This window comes from Strix uralensis, chromosome 4 (assembly GCF_047716275.1).
Source record: "Strix uralensis isolate ZFMK-TIS-50842 chromosome 4, bStrUra1, whole genome shotgun sequence".
Classification (NCBI taxonomy): domain Eukaryota; kingdom Metazoa; phylum Chordata; class Aves; order Strigiformes; family Strigidae; genus Strix; species Strix uralensis.
In genome coordinates, this window is record NC_133975.1 from 107,639,098 (window position 1) to 107,657,663 (window position 18,566).

The 18,566-nt window shown below is 52.7% G+C and overlaps 1 protein-coding gene across 1 annotated transcript; it reads right to left on the reverse strand.

Moving 5' to 3' along the window:
* Nucleotides 1-978: 978 nt before the first annotated feature.
* On the reverse strand, nucleotides 979-16,829 carry TGFB3 (transforming growth factor beta 3). The gene is made up of 7 exons (XM_074868446.1): nucleotides 15,894-16,829; nucleotides 10,194-10,357; nucleotides 8,697-8,826; nucleotides 7,038-7,145; nucleotides 6,044-6,215; nucleotides 5,376-5,529; nucleotides 979-2,969 (listed from the first exon to the last, which is right to left on the reverse strand). The coding sequence occupies exons 1-7, from the start codon at nucleotides 16,606-16,608 to the stop codon at nucleotides 2,811-2,813; spliced, it is 1,602 nt and encodes a 533-aa protein (XP_074724547.1). The 5' UTR covers nucleotides 16,609-16,829; the 3' UTR covers nucleotides 979-2,810.
* Nucleotides 16,830-18,566: the final 1,737 nt, after the last annotated feature.

Genomic DNA, 18,566 nt, shown 5'->3' on the forward strand with positions numbered 1-18,566 from the left:
GTTTGTTGCTGAATTATAGCTAAAACACCCCTAGAAAACTATTTTGATTGTAAGAAAATTAATTCGGATCCTGTCTCACAAATCTTATTTTCAAATGTTGCTAGGGAAACAGAAGGCTGGACAGAGAAGCAGTAACTGAAATGTGTGTTTGACTTGAAGGATTACTGTACCCGTGAGATTACCCATGTCCTTACTGGTTGGACACTCTGAGACTCTTCTCCCCTGATTTTCCATTGCCATTTCACCTCCTTTCCAAGAAGACAAATGGCTTCGTCCTTCTGCCACCCCTCCCTGCCACTGAGGAGCAGCAGTGAACAAGGGCTAATAAGACAGACCCACCTCAAGGGGCTTGCCAGGGTTAATCCGTGGGTGGTTCTGACATGCTCCAAGTGCCACGTAGGACTGTGAGCTGTGCGAGTGTTCTAGCTCAGCTCTTTGCAGCTCCCCCTCCTTGGGTTTGTTTTTTCCCCTTTACTAGCAAGGAAGCCCTTCAATTGGATGGGCAGCAGAGCCAGCCCAGGGCTCAGGAGGAACAATGACCAAAGAACAGACTGCAGCTTGTAAACCAAAACCTCCCCAGGGGCTGCTGCTAAAAGGAGATTAGAGAGAATTCCTACTCCAATTGGCATCTGGATTCCCCCCCACCCCCCATTGCAGCCACTATATTTCTGGCCTGTCTATCAGCATGGTAGTGTATTTGCTCCCTCCTTGGGCAGGTCACGTGGAAGCATGGGCATGGCCAGCTGTACAGGGCATAGTAACACAGTAGTGCTGCAGGACTGATCAGAGCTGCACCTTTCATCATCACACCGATGACAGGTCAAGGAGCCCCAGAATGATGAAAGGGATAAAGATAAGTGTTGGGGAGTGCCTCTATCAGAGCATGTCTGCCCCAGCCAAAATGTCACATAGCTTGGCAGGCTCCCTCCACTGACCCACCCTTGCTATCCTCTAGCCAGCTGGTGATGGTGCAGGAAGGGTTGTTTATAGTTTATTAAGATGTTTGAGATTACACGTTACGGCAGCCTCACGTGAGGTATATGGAAGCAGCCACTATTGTAAAGGGCTTGATGGAAGAGCTGAATTCTGAGCTGACCATGGAGAGCCCTCGCCACAAGTGATTAACCAGCTAGGTATCATTTTACGCTCAGTTACTGGAGACCAGGAATTGGGAGGGGACAGGGAGGAACCTCTGTGGTCTCTAGAACATGACTTTAAGTAGTTGTGGTTTGGAGTCAGAGAGGCAGCCTCTGAGTCTCATATGGCATGCAAGCACTGGAGATTTTTACCTTTGGGACTATCTGTGGCTGAAAAAAAAAAAAAAAGAGTACATTGATTTCTTGCCTGGGCAACATCTGTGAGCTTTTTATAAGCATCTGCAATGTTCATGGTAAATTGGGAGGAGGGATGTGTTCTCTACCTGTGTGTACAATTCTGTGCTAGCAGACCATATATATTCAAATGGACACAGAACATCTGTCAGCTGTGGCAACTGCACTGCCCTGGTTATTTAAACAGTATTGTTGGAAGTGTTTTACATTTGAGGGGAGCTTTCTATAAAAGCAGATGCCAGAGGTGATATACATGTCTGGACTGGGGTGGGGCAGGGCACATATACACCAGGCACAGTTTGAGGGTACCAAGGAATTTCCATTCTGGGGCTCTCTGGTTGGCCTAAATTCTGGCTGTTCCTTTGAAGAGACATTTTGGAAAGGGTTTTAGACTAACTGAGTGTGCCACAGCAGTAGCAAATTAAAAACAGCAAACCATCTAACCCTTCAACAAACAACTTGCTTGTGAAAAAAAGAGCATCTCCCCCCCAAATATTTATTTTTTACAATGTTTTGAGATTACTATTTTTTAAGTCTTGGCAGATGAGCCTGGGTCACGTTTAGGTCACTGTGCAGAACCAGGTGCAGAACACCCCGAAGCACTTCACAAACCACAACAGACAAGAGGTCCTCAGGGTGTATCAGCTCACAAATGAATGGGCCCATATTCAGGTACCCACAGATATTGCTCCTGCCCTGACCCAGAAACCATCTCTCAGAAACTCCAGGAAGGGAAAAGAGCTGAATGGAGACATCAGTCCCTCTGAAAATGGACTTAGCACCCTCTTTCCTTGTATTTGCCCACCCTCAGCAGGCTGGCTGGGAGCCTTGCAGTTTGCATTAGAAACCAATAGCCAGGATCTGCCAATTGAATTTACAGGTCTGGCAGACACAGTTTCAGTTGCAGGACTCTGGATCACAGCTCTGAGGAACAAAAGTCTAAGTGTATCTCTGAGCATTTCTTCTCTCAGCAGCTTCCCTTCTTGATGCATTTTCTTTCTCTAAAGAAACTTTCACGGTTTCCCCCTACAGGGGAAACCTCTAATTCTTCAGGCCAGTGGGGAAGGCTGAGGTCCTAAGATAGCTAAAGCTAGATTAGAAAACATCTCCCCATTTCCATTCCCCCTTTCACCTGCTCTTTCTCATTCTCTTGCTTTCCCAGCTCAACCACCCAGCATTCAAATACAGAGCAGTTCCTCCACCCTATCCTTCTCTTCTGCACCAACTGTCCAGCCATTTTGGAGAGTGTGGCCTTCGTGTCACGAAAGTAACTCCCAGAAGGAACATGACACTGCCAACAAGACCAAGAAATGTTCCAGAAGAGATCCCCAAGGGCTTCCAGACCCTAAGCCACAGGGTTTGGCACTCAGCCCTCAGCATGCATAGTCTCTGACCCCCAGTTACTTTTGTGTTAGCCTGGGAGCAGGAGAGTGGGTGCTGACAGTTTCTCTCTTGGCTTTGGGCGGGCCAGGGTGCCTTTCAGCTGCACTTGCAGGATTTCACCACCATGTTGGAGAGCTGCTCCACTTTGGGGGTCCTCCCGACATAGTACAAGATGGTGAGTGGCTCCAGGTCCTGGGGGACACAGCAGGGTGAAGCAGATGCCTCAGGGTTCAGCGTGTTGTATAAGCCCAGCACCTGCAAAAACAAAGTAAATGTGGTGACAAAGTCAGGAATACGTTTAAGCTGGTTGAGGACAGGAAGGGACTGCAAAGCCAACAGGTCTCTAGGTGTCTGGACTATGCTCATCAGATTATTTCCCTGAGGCGAGCAATACTCCCCTGTCACTTCCTGATCATGGCTTGCTTCTAAAGGGTCTTGCCTGCCCTGGCCTGGCTCTTAAGACTTTTTTTTTTTTAATTGTAGTAGCCATGCTCTGTGGCTGATGCCTAAGGGTTGAAGGAGTGCAAGTAGTTGCCTCCTTTCATCTCTAATTTGGTATGGTGGATAGTGTCACAATTTTTGCTTTTAATAAGGCTGGGTGTAACCAGCCTGGGGCCATGTTGGTTTGGGTTCCATTAAAGAAACCAGAAGAAAGAACATCCCTGCTGCTTATTTCAACCAACATCTCTAGATAGCACTGGATGGATGCCAATCCTCTCGAGTATCCACAATTCCCTCCCAGCTTTGAACTGTCTGATGCCTTCTCCCTCCACTCCATCCTCCAAGTCATTACACTGTAATGCTGGAGCCAGCAGAGTATCCTGTGGGACCCCACTGGATTCTTCCTCCCAGCTGGCCCCAGCCCACAGATGACTGTACACTTCAGCCATGTAACCGCTACAGAACAGTTGCCATGTTTCTTGCCAGAGGTGGCTGCTTCTCAGTGGTAAGCAACTTCTTGAGTTATGGGGCCAAAACATGATCTCACCTGCACTACTGTGGTCTCATTAGTGCTTATCTGGTATAAACGACAGGGTCTGGCACATTGTCTTTTAAGTACTTTACAGTCAGTCTTTGGGGATGAGGTGCTAAGGAAATATCCTGTTCTATCATCCAGATCCATGTAATCGCAGTCGTTCTGGTAGCAGCTCCCTGGGATACTGAACAAAGTACTCCTGACTGTACCACAGGGGTACCATGTGAGAGCTCTGGGGCCACTCTTCTCAACAGATAATAGGTTAAACAGACTGATGAGTAATCTTCTTTTCACCATGTTTTGCCTAGGTGATGCTGGCAAGCTGTCAGCAACTATATAGTTCTAAATGTTTCTTGAATCACCCAGCTGACCTTAAAGCTTAATCATTTCCTTTCTTGCTCAAGAAAAGAACATTAGGAACCATTCTAAAACCTCCTTTCTCTCACACCGATTCAGTCCAGTTATCTACTAGAGAGCTTCTCAGGACAACCAGATGGTAAAGCTACATGCCTATTACCCTTTCAAAGCTGTTCGTTCCCTTGCTTTGTCTTGTGCTTAACGCCCAGCATCTGTTCACTCCTTCACTCCCACAGATCGACTGTTCCCACTGATATCAGTCCTTGAGCTTCAGCAAGCCTTGCTGCTGTGCAGACTCTCAATGTTAGCATCTTTTTTGCAATATCATCTTCACCTAGTTATCTATTCTTCAGCCAGATCCGCTTTTTCCAGTAACGTTTTTAGTGAAACCTGAAGCTAAGTTGTTAGTGAGCTGTTGCATTGTCTGGATTGCTGCTTTTACTCTTCTGTGGACAGAAGCACAGGATTTTCCTCCGTCTTTTCTTGCTTCAGCAAACGACTGCCTGCTCCTTAGTCTGTCTTCTCCCCTTGGTACTTTCCCATGCCTGTGCTTTTCTATTGCTTTTATTTTCTTCCACTCTAGACAGTAGCTAGGTTCAGGTAGTATTCTTCCCCAAAGGCTGCCTAGTGTACTCATGTTAGAGATTATGCATAAGTTACCTAAAGACATTTGCCTTCTGCCAGTTTTTACACATGAATCTCACTGCCTAGTAGGTTCCCCTCCCTAGTAGCTCACCCTGCCATAGGTGAGCTAGGATTTATACAGCTGGAAAGGATGCCTGTGCAGAAAGGAGAGCTTACTGCATGGCTGTGTTCACTTCTGGACATAGACATGGATTTCCCTTCTCTTTCGGGCTGCCCCTGTGGTAGCAGACAGCAGCTGCGTGCCATGGCACAACAGTTTTGCATGACAACGTGGCACAGAGCATAGAAAAATCCTCTGTCCAGTGCAAACTGCAGGAGAAATTTAGGCAGAAGATAATTACCAGAGTTAACATTTGATGTGAACAATTCAGTTAATACTCTGGCCATTACCAAATAAGTACCCTAAAACCATCAGTCCTGCTGTTTCACATCTTACCCAAGAGACAGCAGGATGCTTCTCCTCAACATCTGGCTGGAAGCATGGACTCAGTTTTGACTCCAAAGGAAGTGCATTTTCCCTGATGAACCACCTAGACTCTTTTCTGCAGTTTTCCTGGACAGTTTTTAAAAGGATTGATCTAAACAGCTTTTGGTGCTTTGAAGAGACTGGATATGATCATAGCCTTAGGGAGAAAGGGGGAGTCACAGCCACAAGCCCTAACAGGATCATATACGGGATGTACCGTGCTGTGAGTGGTGTCTGCGCTGCGGAGGTATGGACAAGGGCCCGAACAAAAGTTAGCAAAGTAGCCCTTAGGCTCGTGGACCCATTTCCAGCCAAGGTCCTGTCGAAAGTCGATGTACAGAGGACGCACGCAGCAATTCTCCTCCAGGTTCCTGAAACACAGTATTGAAACACAGTGAATCTAAAGAGGGGCCTTATACACGATGGTGTGATGCAGCCTCCTGTTTGCCTGCACCAAGTGCAGAGGAGCGGCACAGGTGAGCAGCGGCGGGCAGCTCAGCAGCCTGGCACTGCTTGTGCCTGCTGGCAGGCGGCCTAACCACTGGCCCAGGGAGGCAGCACCCGGCTGCTCTCTGGCACCTGGAGATAGCAGGGGGCTGCTGCAGGTCCCTGCCCAGGCTGTGCTCCAGGAAGCTGCTTGCAAGTCTCCCTCTAGCCAGTGGCTCAGCCAGAAGCACATACTGACTCTGCTGAGCTGGCCAGCATCCCCTTCTTGGACACCACAAGGAGCAGCTGGCTGAGCTGTGCTCTTCATGTGGCCCCTGTGGCACCACGGTGGCCCACAACCCCCTTGGAGGGTTCTGCCTTTCCCGGTGGCATGAGTCTTGCCAGGCTTGCCCACCTCAGGCATGGGACCTGGTCACTCCAGGCAGGAATATCACTTACCGGAAGCAGTAGTTGGTATCCAGGGCCCGTTTCTTTCTCTGGCCTCCCAATGCTGGGCTCTCCAGCCGATGTGGGGGTAACATCATCAAGATGAGGTGGGGATTATGCAAGTCTTTCTGCTTCTTCAGGCGCCCCAAGTCCCCACGGCCATAGTCATCCTCACTGTCAATGCCTTCAGAGAGAAACAGGATCCACAAAGAAGAAATCAGTAGGAAAGTAGAGGATGCAACAAGACTTTTCAGTGCATTTAACACTCTCATGCCTACCCTTGAACCAGGGTGAAAGGGGTTTAGGCACCATGTCCATCTACTCTGGGACTTGTTCCCTCACAGGGTCCCCTTTACTCCTGGGGAATCTGACTGCCGCAGGCCTGAAATAGAGGCTTACGGGCCACCTGTTTTACCATTTGCAAACTGCTGGTGGGGCCATTAATCCATCCTGCTCACTCCTGGCTTCAGTCCCAGGACAGGCAGGAAGATGAATGGTTTAAAGAAGATGTCAGATCATTGGCACTCTGCAGAACAGCCTCAGAAATGGAGCCTGTGGGGGCCAGTGGCTGCAGCCCAGGGCTGCAAGCCAGGAGGTTCCTAGTTCTTAGGCCAGCCAAGCCACTGACTCTCTGGGCCACCTCACACAGGATGCCTGACTTCCTTGTGTTTCAGTCACCCTAACTGGAAAGCAGAGCCTCCGTGGAAATCTGAGAAGGCATCAAGCTGAACTTCCCAGAGAGACATTGAAATACAAAATTATTCCTTTCTGCAGACATTTGTGCAAACCCACACAGCCTTCACTTACTTTCTTCCATTTCTAACCTATGTACAAAGTGGATGTACCCATCATGCAAATCAACATGCAAACCCAGATGTGTATTCTTTAAGACAAATGTTATGCAACGTAAAATGCTCAAATATGCAAAGCAAGACCTCATTTCTTCTTTAAATACTCCAGTCTTTCCCCCTCCCCTACAGCCTCCCTTAACACAGCTCTTTATCACCTTTGAACTTGATCTCCAAGACTTCGTGCAAATTCTCCAAGATGTCCCCGTTGGGCTGAAAAGTATGGCAAGGACAGTGTATGCTAATTTCCAGGCCAAGGTTGGACTCTGCAAAGAAGATGACTCTGTGAGAAACAGTCTTCCTCAGCTGGGACAGCTCCTGGTGCAGGGGAGTTCCACTGAGGACATGTGGTAACTTCTAGACTGTGGGCTGGTCTCAAAGTCAGGGATGCTATCAGAGTTGGGGAACAGAGATGCCTTGGAAAAGGAGAATGGGAAGCAGAACCTTGTGGCTTCAGCTGTGCCAAAAGCCTTACTCTTACTAAAGGGAGCTTCCTGGGCAGGTAAGAAGGGTGCTCCTGGTTACATTTTTTAGGCTATTCAGCATCCAAAAGCATTTGTGAGATTTAAGGAGCTCCACTGAAAAACAAGTATTTTGAAGAGCTGGCTTGTGGTGTCTGTGTTAAATCAGTTTTGCCATCCTCGATGCCTGTGTACTATCTGGCTTCTGGTAGTGTCTGAAGGAGAGATCTGAAAATGAGTGAATTGGATATGGACAAGTAATTTCACTGGAAGCATTTTTCTCAGCAGCTGCAACCTCCTGTTCTCTTGAACTGCTAGCGGTCTAAGTCACACAGACTTTCCAGAGGCAAGTCTATTTTCATAACTTCCTGGACCAGTCATGCTGTGTGGGCCCTGACTAAGAGAACATAAGACTCTTAGGAAAGCTCCTTTTTTTATGTTGTGTCATGAATTAAAACATCTGGCTCCCTGGGGCATTGACAAGGTGCCTAGCACCTTTTTTTCCTAAGTACTGTATACTCTGTGATGTCTTGTCAGCTAGCAGGCCTGCCCAGAGCTCTCTGCAGTTCCAGCCCTGAACTCCAGCCATCAGGACACAACTTCGCTTGAAATAGGAGGAGCCTACAAACTCACAGCTTACCCTTCCAGGGAACGGCTGCTTGCCAGTACCTGCATTTCAGTTTTCAGTGGCACCTAGCTTCTATCTGTGAGGCTGATCCAGCTGTGAGTCATGGTGCCTATGTCCAGCTGTGAATGGAGTCAGTGTTCTTGCTGGGAGCTGCCCAATAACTATCTATTGAGCTGCCCAGGGGTGGCAGAGGTACGTTCTCTGCAGTGCTAATGCCTCCATCTGTCTAGGTGTGTCAGCCTCTGGTATTTCCCCACCTTTATACCTGACAAGCTGTAAACAGCTAAAGAAATCAGAATCCTTGCTGTTTTTTTCCCTGCTAGATTTGCTCTAGTCCACATGAAAGTTAAACCAGAGCAATCCTCATTTTCTATATATTACAGATTATAGTTTAGACAAGCAGAGGGGTCCTCTCTGGGCTTAGAATCAAAGGACCAAAAGAAGCTCCAGCATCTCTCAGTGAAAACAATTTCCTCCTTCAGAAGATGAATGCTCACTCTGACTCAGCCCACAGAGCTACACAGTGGGGACTCCAGGACAGAGCTAGGAATCTAGCAGACGTCACGCACTGAGGTAGCGCTCTGGGGGGAGGCTTGTTCTCAAACTGAAAGAAGCTGTCCTCTATGTGAGCTGAGCTCCTGCAAGAAGGGGAGCAGAGAGAGGCTCCTGTCAACACTGATCCACATTTCTATGGATGCCTTGACACCCGATCCAGCCAAGACCCCTACCTCTGTGCAGAAGCCACTCACGCACAGTCTCGGTGACATCGAAGGACAGCCACTCAGGGGAGCCCCGTGTCTGCACATTCCTGCCACTGAGGTAGCGCTGCTTTGCTATGTGCTCATCCGGCCGAAGGATCTGTGTCAGAAGGAGTGGTAGAGAGAATCAGCCAGTGCCATGCATAAGGAAGGGATAGCCTTGGGCCTTTTTTCTTCCACAGCTTGCTAAAAACTAATTCAGAAGGTTGATCCCAGCAAGTGAGACAGCAGGAACACCCTGGCACAGGTGAGAAGGACATGCTTCACAACCAACCTGAACTCCAGAGATCTACACAGTGCTTATTTTTGTGTCCTAAGCAGCCCACCTCTCTCAATTCATCCTTGTTTCGGGTCACATATCCAGAGGCAGAATCTAATTGATCTAATGGGTGGTTTTGTTACTGTATACACCTGTGGCATATGGGTCTGGATTTCTGAATAGAACCAGCAGTGGGCAACAGAGCATCTTGCCAGAGGTCCCTTGCTCAGCAAGCCTACTGAGTCCTACGCTGTGGCGTTTTCATGTGTCCTACACTCTTCAATTTCTATCAAAACACACCAGGGCTGATCCAGTTTGGAGACCTCTCCCCCTGCTCTGTCATCCCTTCCCACTTCCAGACAAATAGCCCCAGCCTGTGCAAGGTGCTCCTTCCTGCAGGACCCCAGGTTCATTCCACAGAGCACTGAACCTATGCAGAAGCTCTGGGATTGCCTCTTTGCCAGTTCTGTCATCTGGTGGAGAATTGCTCTGACCTTTGAAGCTGAATTCTGCGAAGTCTTCAAGAGCGACCAGCCACAGGGCAATTTTAGCTGTGCTCTTGCTGCAAAGTGCACAGACACCAGCCTGTGGGAATGCACTGCCTGGATGCTTAACTGTACGATTAGCTGGGTGGTTCAGCCCAGCCTAAGGCCACTTCCAAACCTGAACCAGACCTTATCCTGCCAGGGGAGTCCATGGGTTCAAAGCAAACTCCAGATAAGTCCCTGAATTAGCAGTGCCACGAATTGTGCCCCTGAGGAGCTGCTGTTGAAGGGAACATTGAAAGCAAGCCTTATTTTTCTAGTAAATCAGTGACAAGACGGAGAGCTCCACCCTTTGGATTAGCACCAACTGTACTGCAACAGTCAAAGGAACAAAACTGCCAAGGGACCTAGCATGCTGATGTGACAGAAGGGTCAGGGCTGCTCCCCCTACAACCCCCTTCTCAGTGCAGTGAAGTGCTGCAGTGGGCACCATACCAGGGTGGCCAAAGCAGCCAGTCAATGTGAGTGGGGAAAGGACAGCAGCACGCTCTAAAAGGAACGAAAGGTGACTGTATCACCACATATGCTGGAAGAAGCCTGGGGTACAGCATGGGATTTCTCTCTCTCTCTCTTCTGTAGCCCTGCACATATCAATTGAGGCAACAATTAAACAGCCAAGCTATTTTGGGCTCAGGCACAGGGGAAGGTGAGAAGAATACTCACCTGGAAGAGCTCAATGCGCTGCTCGCTGCGTTTGGAGCTCGGGTTGGGCACACGTAGCACCCGAAACTCGGCCCGGAACAAGTTGGTGCTGTTCTTCTCTGCCGAGGACACATTAAAGCGGAACACATTGGAGGTGACACCTTTTGGACAAATGCCCAACTCATCTAGGAGAAAGAACGATGGAAAGACTGAGAACCACAAGTTAAAGGGGTGGGATCTCAAATAAATACTGTTTGAGAAAGAACTTTCCAGCAGAGGCTTGTCATTCAGACATCTTGCCACCTGTGAAGCATGGCTATCTAGCTAAAGGTAACACAGGATGAATTCACTCAAATTTGGTCTACATGGCAACATTTTGCAAAATCTTCCCACTACTGCCACCATTATTTCAATGCTACAAGCCAGAGAATCAGTACAGATCAATCACAGTAATTTTAATATTCTCTTCTAACTCTGCTCATTAGATGTTGCTAATGCTCATGAGTCTGCTGCATCTAAAATGACACTCCCAGCCAAGGCAATGGGGCAACCTCATTTGCAGCTAGTGGGGCCAATTCCCAGTAGGGGTGATGGTGTGACTCTCCTCATGCTGGAGACATGAAGCTGCACAGATGATCCCATTGCCATTGAATCTTAGTTTTACAAACCCTGACTGTCTCCCAGAATGAAAACCAGCCAAGTGCCCATGAAGTATGAGGTGTGGAAGACTTTTTTGGGCAGTGACTATTCAGTGTGTACTGAAAGAACTGGGGTTTAAGATCAGTTCTCACTCATGACCTGGAGAAGGAATTCATGAATAGTACTAGATACAGAGTTCTTCAAGGACAGAGTAATAGTGCTGAGAGGCCTGCGGGGATCAGACAGATGGGCAGGAAATAACACAGCAATTCTCTGCCTTGATGTGTGCCTGCTGAACAGAAAAATCCATTTCACAGGTGCCCCAAAAGAGAGTAGGTAAAAGCAACGAGGTCTAAAACAGAGTCCTCAAGAAAAAACAAGCCTCTTTTCAATGGGACCATTTTGGTCCCATGGAAAAGTCTTTGTTATTGCTATTGTTCCTCTCCTATTGACTTCTGTTAGCCTTCGAGGTTCTAGCATCATTAAGGCTTCCTGCAGACAAGACACAGCAGCTCCTGCTCTACACCCACGTGCGAGTTTGTTTGCAGCCCTACAGAGCCTCTCATATGACATCTGACTGTTGTCCAGTGCAGCACAGGGCTCTTGTGTCAGCTGATACTTGTTTTTAAACAGAAACAGAAAGGAAAACTATCACCTGTTCCCAGCCACAGTTCCAGCCTGTGACAAATAGGCTAGAAGCCCTAGTTGAAGCAACCTTCGAGTTAGATTCCTAGAGTCAGCCCTTCTCTTCACACCACCACCGCTATCTCCCCAGGGAAACAACTTCTGAAGGTGGAGCTGGTGTGAAATGGTGCCTCAGCGCAGAGGTTCGCCTCCCATGCCAAATTCTGCTTTGAGCAACACTGATGCACTTCCAGAGTCATATCCATGAAGGTGAAATGAAGCCAGTTTACAAGGATGTGTTCTTAGGGTGCTGAAGTTTTACGCAGTAAGCTAATGACCAGATGCTCACATTGGGCTTTAACTGGAGGGGGTTTTGTCATTTGTACTATGGAATGGAACAGCTTTCCCACACAGGAAAGTCTCTGGATGCTATTGAAGAGTTGGATAATCCCAGGAGACCAGACCCTATCGCAGCCATGAGCTGCTGTGCTCAGCCCAACAACCCTGTGGTGCAGAGTACACCGAGCCACACGAGGACACCCACTGCGGGGATTCCACCACTCTGATCAGTTCTAGGTTTTATGCCACAGAAAAGCACAGCAGAAAACCTGAGCTCTGATATCATTAAATGCCCAAGGCATCTTCCTAGCTGAAGTCTAACTCTGATAACTGTTCTGTCTCCTAGACCTAGGCAGATACCGTGTTTTAATACCCCCTTAAGCTGTTTTGCACTCTTAGCCCTATTAATAGTGCTGTTAACAGCCTGCCCCTTCCATTTTAGACCTGCCTGCCTGTCCATGAGGGGAGTCCCAGTAGTCATCAGAAATGCCTTTCTAGATCAGACCAGTGGTCAGTCTAGCCCAGTATCTGTTTCCAACAGTAGTGCTTTATCTAACAATCTATTTAGAGACTGCAGATCTGGTCCTACAGCACAGTGCAGATGAGACAAAATAATTTATTGTTTATCATCTCCTTAAGATTTTTGGCTAAGTTAAGCAGCCGTGGTGGTTAGAGATTACTGTATCTACTATATTTTGCCTGCTGTCCCCACATTGCCTTCTACCTACTTACTTCACGCAAGGTACTGGTGTCTTGGGAGACCTTCCTAGTGGAAATAGTAATACCTATTTTCCCTTCCTTAAGAAGTTGTTTCATGTTCCCTTTGTACCCTGGGAAGAAGCCCTCTGTGATGGGGAGATGGAGCTGCATTCTGTGTTTCACTCTGAACACTGTGAGATTGGAACCTGTTTCTCATAGCGGGGTGTCCAGGATACAGGTCTCACTCCCAGGAAGCCGACTGCTTTGGGGCAAAGTACTTTTTGCAAGCGGTCACAGGCAAAGGAGGTGAGGTGATTTTTCAGAAAGCTTGGTCCAGTCCCAGCTCAGGTGTGTTAATCACACTGGAATCCGGACATGTCCACCTACCTGCACGGAACAAAGCCTGGAGGCAATATTCCTGCAAGCTCTTCCAGTCCACAACACAGTGGTTGTAACCAAGCCTGGAGACAGGGAATCTGTGATGCCCTGTGCACCCATGCCAGGCTGTGTCTGACACGACAGGATGCATCCTCACGATCAGACCCTGCTACAACTGTGGAGCCCAGACAGCCCAGAGCTGCTGACTGCACAAACAATGAGACCAGTAGCCTCTTAGCATGGACAATGTGATACATGGAGCAGGTTCTTTTGGGAGCCTCCTTCTTCCTACCACTGCTCTCCGTGAGGAGTAGGTTCTCCACATGCTGCCGACCCTATGCAGCTGCCGTTTCTGGCAAGCCCCAAGAAGGTTGATGGCTATGTGGTGAGGGTTTGAGGTTGAGGAGGGGCAGGCTGTCTGTGAGCAGGTATTGCCTCACTCCATATTATACCACTAGTACTTCAAGGTGCTTCACGCCAAAGCTGCATAACTTTGGAGAAAAAAAACCTGATCCTTCTGTAACTCTGCAGATGGCAGGTGTGGAGGAAAAGATTCTTGGCCCCAATGACCCATAGCTTTAATTGCTTTGTCTCTCAAGCTGGCTTGGAAAATGGCATCTGTTTTTCCTCAGGAAGGTAAGCAAATCCATTTGCAGGACCACTGCAGATGTTCTCTGAGCTTGAATCTAACCAAGTCAGTGCTTAAGGGGGTCTGAACCGCCACGAGTTTTAGGAGATCCCTGAAGTGAATGGCTGATCAAGAGCAAATTATTCTCTGAAAGAAAGTCCCTTATAATTCAGGTTATGTGCCTGAGGTGCAACAGAAAAACAATTCTGTGAGTCACCAAACAGCTCAGAGTAGGCATGGGGAACCTGGTCCTGAATATTCTTCCTTCCTAGAAGGATGGGGCTCTCCCTGCTACTATTTTTGCTCCTCAGCTCTCCTCGCTTTTGGGCCTTAAGCCTTTGAGAAGAGTGAGTTCTGAGCCAACAAGCCACTTAACTAATAGTTTGGAGCTAGAACAGTTCGTGTGCGTGTGCATGCACACACATTTCAGACTTGTCTGTATCGTCCTCGCAGTTCCCTCAATGGAGCAGTCCTCCCCTTCCCCCCCAGAGGAGACTGGCTTTGGCTCAGAGCATGCTCTGAGATCACCACCTGGCACAGTGACAGAGTCATGGGAAAATTGAACATCAGCCACTCCTGAAGACACAGGGCCAAATTCAGCCATGGTGTAAGCAATGAAATTCCCCAGGTTTCAAAAGAAGTGTGCCTCTTGACACCACAGCCTGTCTGGAGCTAGTATCTCCTAGTGTGACCCAGTTCCACATTTCCCTCTTTCTCTGGGTGGTGGCACCTACGCTGCCCATTCCCAGGAATTCAATGTCAGCACTGCTTGGTCTTTTGAACCCACTGCTCAGTACCTTGCCCCAGCGTCCTACGGGAACACGGGACAGGTTCATTCATTTCCGCAGGAATTTTCCCCAACCCGGAGTCCCTCCTCACTCACTGCTCCTTCTTGTGCACCACAAGTCTTCATTCCTCTTTCCCCTCTATTTGATCCAAATCCACTCCTCTGACTTCATTTCCCGCTGTTGTGCTTTCCCAGTTTCCTTCCCCAAAATGCACCAGTTCATAGTGTGGCTGTACTATTTTGCACAGACACTTGGTTTCTCCATATATTTTTAGAATTTCACAAACAACACTTCAGTAGGTCAAAAATGTTGAAATACGGGTAAGCTGCTATACCCTGTGCACTTTCTGTTCCTCAAGTCTTGGTGTCTCCTGAGCTAAGAGCTAATCATATAACCATATGGAGCGCAGTCTGCCAGAGATTAAGTGAAATTTGTTGCATTACCACATTGTAGCTCTTATTCCAGCTCATCATATGTCAAGATTAACATAAACCTGGCAGAATAACTGCATTCTGAGGCTGCCTGCACCAAGTCACAGCTCCTCCCCAGAACTGCTGGCATTCAAAATTGTGTCCCCAAGACTGCACTACATCACGGGAGGACACCCTGAATGGTGGTATGACTGCACGCCCACCAACATCTTCCAGTCCTAAGGAATCTTAAGCACAGACCAAAAGGATTGCCTGTGCCTACATGTGCTCAGCATCTGCAGTCTGCTCGGGGTTCATGTCTGCTCAGTCTCTGTCTTTGCATCTGCATCTGCTCAGCTTCTGCACCTGAATCTGTTTAGTGTCCGCATCTGGGCCTGCTCATCATCTGCTCTGCACCTGCTCAACATCTGTCACGTTTCCTTCAGTGCCTGTGTTCCCTTGAGGGTCCCTCTGCATCACTGTCGGCTTTGCACCTGCTCAGCATCTCCCTTATCGTCTACTCGCTCTCTGCACCCTCGCGCTACCCGAGTAACCCCCTCGCCAGTGTCCTCCAGGCAGCTGTCTCTTCCGCAAGCGCCTCTCTACCTTCTCTACAGCCAGCGCGGGGGCTGCACAGGCCAAACAGGTTGCCTGTATCTCTGCGGCAGGCGCCGGAGCTTCAGCAGGGAGGAGTCCGGCTGGCTATCTGCTCGCCACCCAAACGCGAGAGCTGTGCCTTCTCCTAGCCCGCTGCGCAGCGTTCACCCCGACACCCCGGCTGCCTCCTCTCCTGCTGCCTTCCCACCTCCCGCCTTCCCCCAGCTCTCAGGGCTCCAGATACGGGCTGGGCTCACTCCTCCCTGGGCCGACGCTGTTCCCGCGCCCCGCAACCCACCCCCTCCACCTGCGGCGGGGCCGTCCGCCGCCAAGCCCCGCGCCGCCCCGTCGGTGCTCCGAGCGCTCGCCGCTACGCGCCCGCCCCCCTCCCCCGCCCCGGCACAGCGGCGTGCGCCCCCCGCGCAGGCAGGCGGGGACGCGTTCCCCCCCACCCCGCTCCGCCGCGGCGGCCCCCGCCCCGCCGGGACAGCGGCCCCGCCGGCGGGGGCCCTGTACCCCTCGGCCCCGGCCAGCCGCCCCTCCTCCGCGCCCGGGGGCCCGGGCAGGCTGCCCCGCGGGCGCGGCACCCCGGCCCGCACGGGGGGAGCCCAGCACTTACTGTGCTCGGGGAGGCCCTGGATCATGTCAAATTTATGGATCTCTTTGGCATAGTACTCGGACTCGGTGTTGTCCTGAGAGCAGCTCTCCTCCTTCTCCTCCTCCATCTCCTCCAGCAGCTCCCGGGTGCTGTTATAGAGGGCCAGGATCTGGTAGGGCACATGGGCCGGCCCCACAGTCTCCGGGGGGCTGGTGAGCCGCAGCTTGCTCAGGATCTGCCCCCGGATGGCTTCCACCCTCTTTTTCTTGATGTGGTCCAGGTCCAAGGTGGTGCAGGAGGACAGCGCGAGGGTCACGGTGGCGAAGCTCAGCAGTGAGAGCAGCACCAGAGCCCTTTGCACGTACATCTTCATGTGCGAGGGGGCGGCGGCGGGGGCCCCCGGGAGAGACCCCCGGGCGGCGGCGAGCGAGCGCGGGGGACCGGGCGGTGTGCTGGCGGCAGCCTCTCCAGATCCCGCAGGCTGAGGCTTGGCGAGGAGGTGCATGAACTCACTGCGCCGTGCGCGACTCAGGACTTCCAGGAAGAGCTGGCAGCGCTCCGCAAGGAGAAGCGGCAGGCGCCGTGCCTCGCCGCGCCGGGCTCCTTCCCCATGCGCCGCCCCGCGTCCCGCGGAGCCGGGGGCGCCCCGCCGCGCCGCGCCGCCGCACGTGTCAGCGGCCCGCGCCGCCCCGCCGCCGCGGGGGGAGCGCGCCGCCCGCCCCTCTCGCTGCACCATTCATGCCCTCGCCGGGCCCCGCGCCCTACATCGCCCGGTGCCCGACCCACGGCCCGGCGGCCGGGAGCGCGGCGCTGCGACGCTCCCCGCCCAGCCGGTAGCGGCGCCGCCGGGCCGCCTGCTGACCCCCGCGGGCTCCGCTGGCCGCCGTGCCCCGGCCGCGCACCGCGCCGCGCCGCGCCGCCCCTCCCGCGCGCACTGCCTCTCCCTCGGCCTCACCGCTGAAATTTTATACCTCCCTCCCATGACGTCCCCGGGACGGGGCTCGGGCGGGGGAGGGAGCTCCAAGCCCGTCCTTCACCCGCAGCACCGCGCTAATGGCTTCAGCAGCCGCGCAGCCACCACCGCCCGCCTCCGCCGCCCCCCCCCCCCTCGCCGGGCCTCGCCGCCGCCCCCCGCGCGGCCGCCGGCGCCGGGCCCCTCGCGCCCCGGGGCCGGGCCCCTCCGCGCCGGGGCGGCCCCGCTCGCCCTCCGACGTGGCCGCCGCTCGGCCGCGGCGCGCGGGTGCCCCCTGCTGGCGCCGGCCGGGCAGCGGCGGGCTCAGGGCGGCGGCGGCGGCCGGGCCCTTCGCGGTGGTCCGCCGCGCGCTGGCGGGCGGCGCGGGGAGGCCCCTCCCGTTTCCAGCTGCGAAATCGCATTAAAAGCGGCTAAAAATACCCCGAATACTTTCCTGATGTGGTTTCTTTCCGAGGGAGGGAGGGAGCGAGGGAGGGAGGGGCCGGCCGGGCCGCCGGCGGGGGCCGGGCGCCACGCTGCGGGCGAGGGGCTGCGGCGGGGCTGGCGGGGCCCGGGCTGGCGGCGGGGCTGGCGGGCCCTACGAGGCCCCGGGGGCCGCGGGAAGGTGGCGGACTGGCGGGGTGAAGCCCTGCGGCCCTGAAAGCAGGTGGCCGCTGGAGCGCGGAGGAGTCTCCCGCCATGGCAGCCCTCGCAGAGGGGAAGGGGCCGCTTGAGGCACCCGCTGCCCTCGAAGGGGGCTGGGGCCACCCGCAGGAGACAGAACACCGGCCCCACTTGAGCCCCTCGTGATCCATGACCTGGGCCGGGGCAGTCTCCTCTCCTGGGCCGTGCCCCAACCACAGCCACCCCACACCAGCCTCTCTGCCCCCTGCCCTGGGCTGGGCCTGTGCCCACTGCCCTGAAGCCCAGGGGCTCCCGGCCCCTGGACCGAGCACCCCTGTCTTGCCCTCACCTGGACCCTGCCCCAGGTACGCAGGGGTTCCCCACCCCACCACCCAACGCTTCTCCTGGGAGCTGGCAGAGGGGAAGCCAGACACCCCTGGACTGAGGTGGGATGGTGGCATGGTGCCTTCCTGACCTGCTTGCAGCGCTGGCTGGTCTGCTGAAGAAGCCAGCGGCCTGGCTGTGCTGGTGGGATGACGCAGCAGGGGCAGCTGCTGCGGGGTGGGCCAGGCGGGAGCAGGGCAGAGCTCTCTGCGGAAGCAAGTCCTGGGGGCTTTGTGCTCTGAGAGAGGTGGGCCCCAGGGGCGCATAGCCCCGGCGCCTGGAGGGGGTGGTGTCTGGCAGCAGCACGGCTGATCTGTGGCTGGGAACACCGGGCATGGCTGTGGGGAGCCTTCCCTCGCCTACATGTTTGGGGGGCTGGGGCTGGGAGAGCACGGCCAGCTCAGAGGCCAGAGGCTCACCAAAGACACGGAGTGTGGAAGCGGTTCAGAGGAAATCCGTGGGGCAGCTGGAGGTGCTGGGCGCCCGGTGAGCCCATTCCCTGCAGCTCTGAGGAGACCGATGGGTCAGCTGCTCACAGGTTGCCCGTGCTTTGCTTGGGGAACAGGAATTAGAGTTCCTTGCTGGAGCAGACAAAGATGTAACAAGATCCAGTGGCTCTAAGATGACATCGGGTGAATCACGACTTGGGGTAAGGTGCAAAGTCTGAGTGCTGCTGTTAACTATCCATGGAATATTTTTATGTAGATTGGGATGGATGTTTCTAGAGCTCCCTG